General features: G+C 36.4%; 1 protein-coding gene across 2 annotated transcripts in view; it reads left to right on the forward strand.

Moving 5' to 3' along the window:
• Positions 1-367: 367 nt before the first annotated feature.
• Positions 368-14,789, forward strand: part of WDR17 (WD repeat domain 17) — a 65,548-nt gene continuing 51,126 nt past the window's right edge. For both annotated transcript variants that reach the window (XM_057697180.1, XM_057697181.1), the window contains exons 1-2: positions 368-433; positions 11,161-11,289. In XM_057697180.1, coding sequence (XP_057553163.1) covers positions 368-433; positions 11,161-11,289 — 195 coding nt within the window. The remainder of the gene's footprint in view (positions 434-11,160; positions 11,290-14,789) is intronic.

The following is a 14,789-nucleotide window of genomic DNA, read 5'->3' on the forward strand; positions in this document are numbered from 1 at the left end:
TGCCTATTTCTTGCAAAAGTTAAATCCAAGATGGTTTTAGAATAAAAACTGAAGGGCTAATAAAAGATTTGTCATGGCATTCTCTAGTACTGTACAACAGACAATAATCAAATTATTGTTTGATTTCTTATTTGACTATAGGTTTGCATTTTCCAGTGTAGCATTATTTTTACAGATACTGTTGTGTATAAATTATTAAAACTCTTTCAGCTGAAATGTGTGTGTACTTCTAGCTTCTTGTGCTGAACAGCGTTGCCTAAGGCAGAGTTTGGTAAACCCATTTGGTTGAAACACATTATTGTTACTTTAGGTGCTGACTATTCTGATGCCGGTTTCCAATTGCCTTGATTAAAAGTAGGAACAGTCTATGGCTTGGATGACTTACGTTTCACACTGGTTTGAGCAAGATGATTGGTATGAAGGACTACAAAGAGTAAGATATATTTCTGTTGTAATTATAATTTTCTGTAATTTTTTCCTGCTTTACTTCTCATGCAGCTGTCTGTCTGTGTCATTTATATTGTGGACATTTTTGCATGGCAAGATTCTGAGGGTCAATGGGATAGTTATCTGATAGACTTGCAAGCAGAGGTAAGAAGATACTATATAAGGATAGTCCTAATTATATATTGAAGAAAAGCTGTTGTTTTTTTTTTTTTACTGTCCTGGTTTCAGATGGATTCTTAATGTTTTCAGATGGTCTTTAGGCTTTAAAGATAAAATAGGATTCTTTCTAATGAGGTTAATGTATGAAAATAGCAGTAATTTCAAGAAAGTCATTTTACATAATTTCATGATAGTAATATGTGTGATAATACCACGTATTATAATAATATCGTAAAAGGAAATGAAAAATGTTCTGAAGAAGAGTGCCATGTTCCATTTGATAAATTTTTAGGCAATTAATTATGTTTCGAAGGGATTTGCCTAGTTACTATGGCAACTTTTACATAGCATAGCTATTCTGATCTATTATTGCAATAGCAGAACACTGCCATTTTAAAATCACCTTATCAAAATGGATTTAGTTTAGAATAACATAGGATTTCTCTTTGATTATGTTCACCTTTTAAATGAAAGATTTCTTGATTATTTAAATGAAAGCAGTTTGTGGCTTTTTCTTTTCATTAATGAGTGGAACGCAAGAGCCAGAATATCTTTATGTGGTTTGACCAGCTTTTCCCCGGTTGTTGTCTGAGGGTGTATACTGCTGAAGATAAGCAGCACTGGATTCTTCTTCCTCCTTACTTCTTCGGGGTGCTGTTCTAATCACATCCATCAAGGATATTTTCTCAGCATCCTGCTTCTTTTAAATTATCTTTTTAGCTGTAAATCCTCAGCAGTTTAAGCCTCTTGGGTTTTTTGCTTCAGACTTTTTTTTTCAGCTGTGAAACAAGCTGGTAAACGTCTCTGGAGCCAGTAAACATCGAACTCTGGAGGATACCCTCATGTTGTGACTCCTAAGGCATTCTTCAGAAGGCAGGTTGAGAACTAGCGGGTAGCTTTCCATCCTGAATTCCAGCCTTATCCATAAATGACAGAAATATTTCAGCTTATGAGTTTAATAGCAGGATTTGAAGTTGCACTGGACACACACACACACACACACGCACACGTGTGCTCTAAGGCCAGCGTCCTTTTTTTTGTATTGTGTGTGTGTGTTTTAAATGTAATAAACAGTGCATTCTGATGTTCAAACAGAAAGCTTTTTTTTAAGTGTGGTCCATATATTCCTCTATCGGAAAGGAAAGGGATGGTGATCTAACGTGGGGGGAGGAGGTGACTGATTTTAAGAAAATGCTTTTTGCCAAAATTGTGTGTCCCTTTATAGTGATTCTGAGGCAGCTCATGGAGGTGGTGAGGATTCCAAATCTTTTCCTCCATGGGACCCCAATCTGCCCTGTAATATGCTGTGGCCTTTACAAGTGAATTCTTTGCTCTAAAACATATTAAAACAATCGCTGTTCTTACGTATAGATGGAGTTCAACCCTAGAATTACCATATCCTCTTCATGAGTTTGAGCTTTTCTTGGCTCGAGTTTTGATCAGCTCTCATACAGCCTTAGATGACATGAAACATCTTACTCTAAATAATGAAAATTGAAACATGATTGTTTAATTTCTCCTTAAATTCCAGCTTATAATTTTTCAGATGATATGTGTGTGCATATAAACCCTATATAGTCAGCCTTCAGAGTACCCGATTTTTCCATAGTTATTTTTTTAATGTTTACCAGAAAAGATAAATTGGTTTTTGAGCTAAAAATTATAGTTTAGGAATGTAGTATTTGAAAAATCACATTCAAGTATGAGATTTATCTTTAGATCACTGAAAGGGCCGTTATACTTTGATATAATTAATATTTGTGGCATATGTATGTATTTCTACAGACACACACAGCACATGCATATGAACTTGACTTTAACTTAGTTTTATAATTTTATTCTTGGCAGTGTTGTAACTCTAGCTGTATTTAAATTTCATGATTATGCCATACCATAATCTTGCATATTCAGAGGTGAGCTTTATTGTTACACAAATCTTATGCAAATGTACTCTTATAACTTGCTTTTTTACATTTCATACACTTACACGCCCTGGAATTATAATGTATTATAATGTATGTGTTGTGTATTTCATATAATATAAGATTGAGACCAGAAATAGAATTTAGGTTAAAAAAATAAAAATAACATCTCTGTAGGGCTGTAGTTGCTAGGCTGCTGACGATGTCAGTTGCATGTGAGGTGACACAATGCTCAGACTTTCTTCCTGAATCCTTTCTAAATTGCATTATTCAGTGAACTGCAAGGTTTAGTACTTCATCTTTAAAGCATGTATGTTGTTTCTGGGCCAAAAAGATGTTGTTTTCTGAAACAGGAAATCTTTAGAATGGACATGGACATTCTTAGGTGGTTCACCCATAAAAATGAAACATATTCTTTAGATAAACGGGTATATAATATTTATCTGAAATATAAAATAACCTGTCACATACAGTTAAAATATATTTGATTACCTATATGTGACATATTTTGTAGGATTTATATTTAAAATATAAACATATATTTTGAAATGGACCTTCAGTTGAACATTTCCTATTTTCAGTAATGCAGAACCAGTAATTGTATAACCATTCATGCTGCCTACAGTGATATCCAAAAACCTCTGGAATTTCTTTTTATCTCCTCGGCAACTGTAGATATCACTAAATAAAGACCACATAATATTTGATATATATATATTATGATACTTTTGAAAAAAATGTAGAAGTTTCAAATACTAGCAATTTAAATACATAATTCAGATTTATAGATGCAATAGTATTCATATGTTTAATGATGTATGATTTTTTAATATTTCATTCAAAACCCTAATTTTTTTAAGAAGCTGCCATTTAGTTTTTTCCTGTTTATAATTTTAATGTCTGGTTTGGACAAATTATTCAACTCTGAATTATGAAGGATTTAAGTTGTTGGCATACAAGACATAAAAGCTGCTTAGGAATATACCAAGGCATGCCAAATTGTATGACAATAGCGAAATGCTAATATTATCTGAATTTAGAAACTAAAAAGAAGTACATCAAGATAAACTGATAAAATAAAAAGGTATTGGCATGGATTTAGAAGTAATTTATTTGTTTTCAATTAAAAAAAGAGTTTGCAGAGGGACTTTCAGTTTCCCATTTGGCATGTAAGGAGCTTAGAAGCCTTCACGCTGGCCTAAAACAAAACAAAAAAATGAAAACTGAAAAATCAACTTTTCTTAGATTCATAAGTGAAGTGAGGTCCCACGGCGAGCCACTGCCCCACACTGCAGAGGCAGACAGGCACGTGAAGAGAAGCACCGCGTGGCAGCACAGAAGCCCACACAGAAGCCTTGTGGGACCCTGAGTCACAGAGGAATTGATGCATTGTGAGGGCTCACATACCAAGTCTGAGAGTTAAAAACTCCAGGGGACCCAGCAAGAAGGAGGCCTCCAGCTTTTCTGAGTTTTAACTCCAGGACCTCTACCAGGTTTTCACAGTAAATACCAGAGAAAGACCCCATCATGCTTCTGGCAAAGGAAGAGGAAAGGGAATTGTTTTGAAATATGTCAGAACCCTCTTCTTCTTAACGAGGCTGCCGTCAGGTGAAACTATTTTACCAGAGCCTGATCTGCAGAGAGTATATCAGCACCTCACCTACCTGCGGGAAGGGAAATACCTGCCCCTGGTAGCCAGCTGTCCTGACCCACCTTGGGGAGAAAAATCCCTGAGAACACTGGTGAAATTACCATTTTACAGGCGCGGGTTCGTCAGAAGACAGAGACCTAATCATAGGACTGCAGAACGCTTTCTGTCCTCCCACAACTTACGATTACGTTACTGAAGGCCTGCTTACCACAGCTCCTTTTAGCCAGTAACCTCATGTCCTCCTTTCCACAGAAAATTACAAGGCACACTAAAAAATAATAAAGCACAGTTTAAAGAGATTAAACAAACATCAGCACCAAAGTCAGATATGGCAGGGATGTTGGAATTTATCTGACCAATATTTTTTTTTGCAGTATGATTAGTATGCTAAGGGCTTTAGTGGAAAAAGCAGACAACATGCAGAAACAGATGGATAATTTAAACAGAGAGATGGAAATTCTAAGAAACAATCAACAAGAAGTACCAGAGATCAGAACCACTGTAACAGAAATGAAGAATGCCTTTTATGGGTTCATGAGTAGACTGGACATGATTGAGTAAAGAATCTCTGAGCTTGAGGATATGACAATAGAAACTTCCAAAACTGAAAAAGCAAAGAGAAAAAAATGAGAACATTACAGAACAGAATGTCCAAGAACTGTCGGGCAACTACAAATGTACAATTACATTTTCATACGCATAATGGCAATACCAGAAGAAGAAAGAAAGGGACAGAAGCAAACATTAAAACAATAATGACTTAGAATTTCTTAAAATTAACATCAGACACCCAACCACAGATCCATGAAGTTTAGAGAACACTAAGCAGGGTAAATGCCAAAAAAATACACTTAGGAAAATCATATCCAAACTTCAGAAAATCAAATGCAAAGAGAAATCTTTAAAGAAGCCAGAGGAAATAAACACTGCTTATAGAGGAGGAAGGGTCAGAATTACATCCATTTCTCAGAAACCATGCAAGCAAGAAGAGAGTAGAATGAAACATTTAAAGTGCTGAGAGAAATAAAACACCAATCTAGAATTCTGTTCCTTCAAAAGTGAAAGAGAAATAAAGACTCTCTTAGACAAACAGAAATTGGGGAATTTGTTACCAGTGAACCTGCCCTGCAAGAAATGTTTAAAAAAAAGTTCTTCAGAGAGAAGGAAGATTACATAGGTCAGAATTTCAGATCTTCATAAACAAAGGGAGAACAGTGGAGAATGCCTAAGTGATGGTAAAATAAAAACTTTCATTTTCTTATTCTTAATTGATCTAACAAATAACATTTTGTTCAAAATGAAAATAGCAACAATGTATTTGATTATGTAAGCTTCTGTGTATACACACACACACACACACACACACACACATACACATCTGTACAGGTATGCTTATGTGTAAGTGAAATGAATAACATCAATGATACAAGAGATGGGAAAGAGGGATATTTTGTTATTATAAGGTACTAACTACCCAAGAGGTAGAATAGTGTTGTTTGAAAGTAGACTTGGATTAGTTGTAAAGGTATATTGCAAAGTCTGGGACAAGCACCTAAATTTTTAAAAAATGAGGTATAATTGCTATGCTAAGAAAGGAGAAAAAACTTACGATTACCAAGGGGGGAAAGGTAGAGGGGAGGGATACATTGGGAGATTGGGATTGACATATACACACTGAAATATATAAAATAGATAACTAATAAGAACCTACTGTAGAGCACAGGGAGCTCTGCTCAATGCTGTGTAATGACCTGTATGGGAAAAGAATCTAAAAAAGAGTGGACATGTGTATATGTATAACTGATTCACTTTGCTGTACACCTGAAACTGACACAACATTGTAAATCGACTATACTACAATAAAAATTAATTTAAAAAAGGAAAGGAGAAAAAACTGAATCATACAAAGTACTCATTTGAAACAACAAAAGGAAGAAAAAGTGTGGGAGACAAAAACAGGAACAAAGAACAGGGCAACAAAATCAAACAGTAAATATGTAGTAGATATTAATCCAGCTATATCAGTAATCACCTTGAATGTTGATGATCTAAATGTACCCATTAAAAGACAGAATTTGTCAAAGTGGATCAAAAAACAAGGCCCAATTATGTTTTCTACAAGAAATTCACATTAAATATAAAGGCACATATAGATTAAAAGTAAAGGGATGGAGAAAGTATACCATGCTAACACTAATCAAAAGAAGTAGGCATGTTTATCTTAATTTCAGATGGAGCAGACTTCAGAGCAAGGAAAGTTATCAGGGATAAAGAGGGACATTACATAATAATAAAGGGGTCAATATTCCAAGAAGACATAACAATCCTTAACATGTATTCCCCTAATAACAGAGCATCACAATACATGAGGCAAAACTGATAGAAGTACAAGGAGAAAGAGATGAACCCACTGTTATAGTTGGAGACTTTAATATCCCTCTATCAGAGCATAACAGATCTAGCAGGCGGAAAATTAGTAGGGACATAGCTGAACTCAACAGCACCTTCTGTCAACTGGATATAATTGACATCTATAGGCTACTTCATTCAACAACAGCCAACAACACAGTCTTCTCAAGCTAACAAGGAACATTCACAGACTAGACCATATTCTGGACCAAAAACACACCTTTACAAATTTAAAAGTAGAGAAATAATACAGTGTCTGCTGTCAAAACAATGGAACTAAACTAGATATTGGTAACAGAAAGATAACTAGAAAACCCACAAATACTTAGAGATTAGACAGCACTCTTCTAGTTAACACATGGATCAAAGAAGAACTCTCAAGAGAAACTGAAAATTATTTTGACTTAAATGAAATTGAGAATACAATTCAATGAAATTTATGGGAGGCAGCAAGATCAGTGCTTGGAGGGAAATTCATATCATTTAATGCATTTATTAGAGGAAAAGGAAAATCTGAAATCAATCCTCTAAGCTTCTGCCTTGGGACACTAGAAAAAGAAGAGCAAATTGAGTCCAAAGTGAGCAGAATAAAGAAATAATAAAAATTAGGCTAGAAATTAATGAAGTTGAAAATAGAGACTCAATAGAGAAAAGCAACAGAACTAAAAGCTGCTTCTTTGAAAAGATCAATAAAACTTATACGACTTCAGCCAGACTAATATAGAAGAAGAAAAGAGAAGGATTATATTAGTAATATTAGTAGTGAAAGAAGAGGTAGCACTACAGATCCTATGGACATTACAAGGATAGTAAAGAATACTGTCAATAATTCTGTGCCCACAAATTTGATAACCTAGATGAAACAGACCAATTCTTTTAAGACACAGTTTGCCAAAACTCACACAAGACAATCTGTATAGACTTGTATCTAGACCTGAATAGACCTATGTATCAATATGTGCTGAAAATCATTTGACAAAATCCAACACTCCTTCATGATGAGAACTCTCAGCAACCTAGGAATAGAGGGTAACTTCCTCAACTTGGTAAAGAAAGAACAAAAAGCCTATAACTAACATCATACTTAATGGTAAGAAACTTGAAGTTCTCCTGTTAAGATCAGGAACAAGGCAGGGATGTCTGCTCTCACCATTGCTTTTCAACATTATACCGAAGGCCTAAGTAATGTAACTAGACAAGAAAAGGAAATAAAAGGTATACAGATTGACATGAGGAAATCAAACTCCCTTTGTTCACAGATGACTTTAGTATCGATATAGAAAAAAAATCTCCTGGTACCAATATAGCTATCATAGCAAGATTTCATGATACAAGATTAATATACGAAAGTCGATCACTTTCCTGTGTGCCCACAGTGAACAAGTGGAAAATGTGAGATTTAAAACACATTACCATTTACAGTAGCATCCCAAAAATGAAATACTGAGGTTTAAATCTAACAAAATATTGGGTTGGCCAAAAGTTCATTTGGGTTTTTCCGTAATATCTTAGATTCAACACCAAAGGGATGATCCATGAAGTAAATAATTGAATGCGGGGGCTTCCCTGGTGGCGCAGGGGTTAAGAATCCTCCTGCCAATGCAGGGGACACGGGTTCGAGCCCTGGTCCGGGAGGATGCCACAGGCCATGGAGCAACTGAGCCCATGTGCCACAACTACTGAGCCTGCGCTCTAGAGCCTGTGAGCCACAACTGCTGAGCCCACGTGCCACAACTACTGAAGCCTGTGCACCTAGAACCCGTGCTCAGCAACCAGAGAAGCCACCACAATGGGAAACCTGCGCACCACAACAGAGTAGCCCCCGCTCTCCACAACTAGAGAAAGCCCGTGTGCAGCAACAAAGACCCAATGCAGCCAAAAATAAAATAATAATAATAATAATTGAATGCTAAACTTATGAAATTAAGAAATTCTCCTTTGTGAAAGACAATGTCAAGAGAATAAGAAGACAGGCAACAGAATTGGAGAAAATATTTGCCAAAGACCATCCAATAACTGTTACCCAGAATGTGTGGAGAACTCTTAAAATTCAATAAGAAGACAAACAACCCAATTAAAAAAAAAATAAGGACCTACTGCATAGCACAGAAAACTGTAGTCAATATCCTGTAATAACCTATAATGTAAAAGAATCTGAAAAAGAATCCATATATGTATAACTGAGTCACTTTGCCATACACCTGAAACTAACACAACATTGTGTAAATCAGCTATACTTCAATAAAAATAAAATGGCAAAAGTCTTGAAAAGGCACCTCACTGAAGAAGATAGATGACATGTAAGCTTATGGAAAGATGCCCAACATCATAGGGATGTTGGGAATTGCAATTTAAATTATTAGGGAATTGCAAATTAAAACAGCAATGAGCTACTACTACATGCCTGTTAGAATGGCCATCAAACACTGACAACACCAAGGCATGGTGCGGATGTCCAGCCGCAGGGACTCTCATTCACTGCTGGTGGGAATGCAAAATGGGGCAGACTCTTTGGAAGACAATTGGAGAGTTTGTTACCAAATAAACATACCCTTACCAGGACCCAGCAATCTCCTGCTTTCCCACGCCTTCTTATTTACCTAAATGAACTGAGAAGTTGTGTCCAGACAAAACCCTGCACACAGATGTTTACAGGGGCTTTATCTATAATTGCCAAATCTTGCGAGCAACCAAGATGACCTGCAATAGGTGAACGGATAAATAAACCGCGGTCTATCCAAACAATTGACTGTTATTTGGCACTAAAAAGAAATGAGCTATCAAGCCATGAAAAGACATGGAGGAACATTGACTACGTATTACTAAGTAAGAAACCGATCTGGAAAGATACCATACTGTATGATTTCCAGCTGTGTTCTGGAAAAGGCAGAACTATGGAGACAGTTAAAAAGATCAGTGGTTATCAGCAGTTAGGCGGGAGAGAGGGATGAACAGGCAGAGCACAGAGGATTTTAGGGCAGTGAATCTACTCTATCGGAGACTACAGTGGTGGATACATGTTACTATGCATTTGTCAAAACCCACAGGATGTGCGCCACCAAGAGTGGACCCTAATGGGTGATAAGGAGGTGTCAGTGTAGGTTCATCATGATAACAAAGGTCCCTTCTGGGGGGGGTGTTGATAGTGGGGGAGGTTGTGCGTGTTGGAGGGGCTTCGGGGGGGGGGTGAATGAAAATCCCTGTAATTTCTACTCAGTTTTGCTGTAAACCAAAAACTGCGCTAAAAGTAAAGTTTATTAATTTTTTAAACGTAAAAATAGAAGAAAGTGAAAATTAAATGACTCCATTTTACCTGTTTACTTAAAAATCTTTCTCTTATGTTTCTTTTCCAAATGTAAACTCAAAATCTGTTTAAACATAAATCAGAAAGCACTTTTACTTACGCACAAACGTTATTAATAGTAATCATTCATCCCAGGGATAAACTATAAAAGTCTATTTAATCTACACGTGGTTGAAATAATGTGTATTTTCAGTGAAAAGTAATATTGTTGTGACATTACTAATTGGGAAAAAAAGTGTATATCTGTTTTTATTTGTCCAGGATGCTAGGTGTCATTAGGAGAAGAAAGCAGATATTTGTAGCAGTTTCTTATACTTGTAAACACACAGAGGTTGATAGCACCGTTTGTTTTTTTTTTATCATACCAGTTTTCACTGCAAATTATTTACTTTTGGGGGGAAATATATCACTAGTTCCACGCAGATAAGAGGACTTCATAGGATGAAAATAGTAAACACTGGAGAAGAAAGAGAAGAGGAAAACAGAAGCGATCTTTCCAGGAAGCAGGAATATGAAATAGAAACGATATATAGACGAAAGCAGCTTCATAAATAAATGAGAGGTAATGTGACTGCCTCTGGGCTCGCTCACTCTGAAGTCCTCTGCCCGGCCACATGAACGATTTACACCCTGGGATGTCCGGCTTGCCCTGTCCCCTCTTCACAGTGAACACTGCTGTTAACCCGGCTTGTATCCCTGCCCGGTGGACCTCACATAGTTTGTGAGGACAGAGCGTCAACGTGAAGACAGACGTTCTGAGACAGAGGTCGCAATCCTCCCTATATTGTATTGGCTCACAGCGTTTTACACTTGAACTTGCTGCCTTGAAGAAATTGCCAGTGTATAAAAAATGGTACATTTACGTAAAATTCTGGATATTTCCATTTCTTTGGGAAGTTCCAGAAATCTGGCGACATGGAGTGGCCTTCTCCAGGGGTCCTGGACCCTTTGGATAGGATATGCAAAGGCTCTCTCTTCGCTCTGGTCCCTGTCACTCCTGGTAGGATCCCCAGCCCTTGGTCAGATGTCGGTTGTCATTTATTTTATAATCTCCTGCTCCTCTCATTGAAATGACCTGCTTTGATGTCCGTTGCCATTGGGAGATGTCGACTCCTGTCCTCTGAAAGTATACTCTGAGATTGATAGTGCTAGTAGAAAGTTTTTTCAGGGTATAAAGATAAGGATTGAGGAAAACAGATGTGAAACAATGAAGAGGAAGCTTATTGTGTAATGGAAATGACTATATGCCTCCGAATTTATTTCTCAAGGCAAACATGTCCCAGGTAAGGCAAGTGGGACTGCTGGCTGCCGGGTGTCAGCCGTGGAACAGAGACGTGTGCGCTGCCAGCGGAGACAGGTTTGCCTACTGCGCTACCCTGGCCATCTATGTTTATCAGGTGAGAGAATGCTGCTGCTTCTCAGCTTTTCATTTCATCAGGTAGAATTAATATTTAATTAACACTTCATTTGAAATTCCTGTCGCATGAAAAGCTTAATGCTATAATTGTATCGATATTAGTATTTTATTGAATATTTTGTTACTATTTAAACTGTTGGTTTTACAAGTCAAGCTTTTAGAAAATGTTCATATCATAATGTAAAGTTATTAGCAAAATCTTAATTGATTTAATAATCCTGTTTTGATGCTATTCATCAAAAAGAATTTCTTTAGGAATTAAAGGTCCCGTTTTATGAGTGGCAAGCAAGTAGCTCTTAAATCTTTTAAACAATATTCCCGTATTAATAAATGGAATTCATTTATTCGTTTGTTTCAAACCTTGCTCAGTAACATTTGATATAAGAAAATTGTCTTAGTTGAAGAAATGAGTAGTTCATTAGAGATCATTCTATTAAAAATAGTGCAGGGACTTCCCCGGGGCTCCAGTGGTTAAGATGTCACCTTCCAATGGAGAGGGCTGCGGGTTCAATCCCTGGTCAGGGAGCTAAGATCCCACATGCCTCGCAGCCAAAAAACCAAAACATGAAACAGAAGCAGTATTGTCACAAATTCAGTAAAGACTTTAAAAATGGTCCACATCGAAAAATCTTCTAAACAATAGTGCGGATATAACATATTTTGAGATAGTCTTGGGATAAGCACCTTTATCACTAGTTTGTTTCACGTCCTGGCTCCATCCAGACATCTCTTATCAGTTCCCAATCTGTACAGCCAATAGCCTTCTGATTTTTTCCCTGTAGAGGTGCCATACGCGTCTTAAGTCCAAGTCCAGTCTTCTTAAACCCAGAGCCAGTGTGTCAGTGTCACCTGCTAACCATTCGTCTAAACCACAGATGTGAGAGTTATCACTGACCCCCTCTCCTACTCACATCCTACACCCTAGGTGACCAGGACTGATTCTGGTATTTTCTCTCTTTTACTCTCTTCTTCATATCCTTCTCACCTAAGCTATTAAAATAGCCTCTGAATATTCTCTTTGCCTCTGTCATGACTCCCTCTAATTTATGCTGCAGTGTGATCAATCATCTGTAATGCAGATCTGAAATTTCCCATCTTCAGTTGCTCCTCATTCCTTAATATTAACATCCAGCCTCATCGTGTGACACCCTTTCATGATCTTCCTGTCTCTGTCTCCCTGTCATCTTGTGCTCCAGACACACCGAGAGAATTGCCTTTTCCCAAACTCCTCAGGCTCTTTGGTATCTTGCCTTTGCTTTCACTAATTTTTCAGTTTGCCCACATTGCCTGTCCAGAGAACATTTTCCCATCTTTCAGATCTCAGCTCAAATGTATAAGCCCTTTTCCACATTCTGCTTTTTCCTCTTTCTTAGTGCAGGACCTTATGAAATGGACTGGGTCTCCACATGCTTCCACGTACCAGAATGAGTCTCCCTCATCTTTGAATTCTCAAGTTACTGCACACCTCTCTGGCACTTAGTAACCACTTATTAAATGTTTCCTGAATTTTTATTATCTTGAAATACCAACTCATTTCAGTTAAGAGTAAAAAAAAAATTAGTGTTTTACTCTGGAGTAAAAATTCCTTTTAATTGCTAATAGTGTTGTAGTTTATTGAAAATTTAAGAAACAATAGTACTAATCTTTAAACCAATTAATTTCCCACGATACTGAGTAAGATTTTCTGTAGTCCATTTCTCAAGATTGAGGAAATATCCGGCAATCAAAATGCAATTTCACTATGTCACATGTTTTTCACTTCCTGTTCCCCAGAAGACAGGAGCCAGCCTTCTAAATGCACCTTTTGTCTTGCCATCTACCTCTTGACCACCCTGTGCGTGTTGCTAAGATTCTCACTCCCAGATTCCTCCTATGAATCTTAGTCTTTGGTCCCTATTGTCTTTTATTTCCTCCTAAAGAAGAAGAATTTATCAGGTAGGTCAAAGTATTCCTCTAAGAAGTCAGGAAGGTAAGAAAGTGGATGCAGGCAAAACAATTTTTTTTAATGTTTGCATATATCTTAAGTTTAATGGTGACATTTTATGACTTGAATATTTAGGAAAATTAAGCTAAAAGTATTCATCTAAAACACCTATGAAGAAAGTTTGTGTGTCATTAAAGACTAAAACAAACTAAAAATTACCCTGATTTAGAAGTTAATACAAATAAACTTAGGTGACAGTTCATTACAGAATTCACCAAAAAGCTGTGTTTCAAAATATGCATCGAAAATTACATGATTAAATAGTGACATGAACATTAATTAAACTTATACTAAGTATTATTTTAAATGTGAACATCTTAAAGTGCTTTGAAAATTATGCTACATAAATATAAAATATTATGATTCTTTTCACAGGAAATGTTTATTAAATAACACCGAGTGTCAGTGCACAAAATCTGAGTCCGTCACACTCTGTATGATGACACTGATGTAATTTCAGATTTTTCTGAACAATTATATGATAACTTGTACATGCCACTAGCATCTTTCTTTAACCATTAAATGTAATGCACTAATATATTAACCACTCTAAAAGTAGAGTAATTTATGGTCCAACTCACTGTAAGAGTACTATCTCATAATATTGAATTGAAAATATAATAAGAATGTATTACCAAATTAATCCCTATAAATAGTTCATTATTCTGTATTATGCTTAAGATCCCATATAGATAATTCATCAAGTAGAGAAGATCACTGATGTGCAAAATGGCATCTTCATACATGCATTGTATTTATAGACTCTTCCACTGAATGTCTAACTTATATAGCAGTTTTTTTTCTATCAGGTTCTTTAGACACTTTCACAATACCCACCATAGGTAACCTAAAACACTGAATACTTTAAAACTTACAAACCTATTCATCCCTAAAAGTACAGGAAGTGCATTTATATCTTTAAGCAGGCCAACTTAAAGTTACCATAGTTGTAACACTAATCAGATGAGAGCTCCATTGGTACCGAGCCATCTTTAATAATATTTCTTTCCAAAGTTGTTCAGGAATAGATGAAGTTCAAGTAGTAAAAAAATACAGGAATTAGATAAAGCCTTAGGAAATGATTAGGTCATTAGTCAAGTTTTTATATGTGAGCTATTTGCTGCAGCATTATTTGTGAGAGCAAAAATTAAAAGTTACTTGAATGTTAAGCAATAGCCCGACGGTTCATTCTTTCAATAATGTTAACAGCATCTCTTCTGTTGGCCAAACATCACTAGGCACTAGGAATGCAGCTAGAGCAAACCAGGCAAATTCTTCTCGGACAGAGGGCAGGGAGAGGTAATCAATAAGTAAACAAGTGAATACATAAAAGTTTTAGGAGGAAATGTGTTCTACAAATGATGTAAAACAGATAATAAGATAGTCATTGACACCAAAAGCAAAAGCAGCAAAAGCAAAAATAAACAAGGTGTACATCAAACTAAAAAGCTTCTGCACAGCAAAGGAAACCATCAACAAAATGAGAAGGCAACCTA

The sequence above is a fragment of the Hippopotamus amphibius genome, chromosome 10 (assembly GCF_030028045.1).
Source record: "Hippopotamus amphibius kiboko isolate mHipAmp2 chromosome 10, mHipAmp2.hap2, whole genome shotgun sequence".
NCBI lineage: Eukaryota > Metazoa > Chordata > Mammalia > Artiodactyla > Hippopotamidae > Hippopotamus > Hippopotamus amphibius.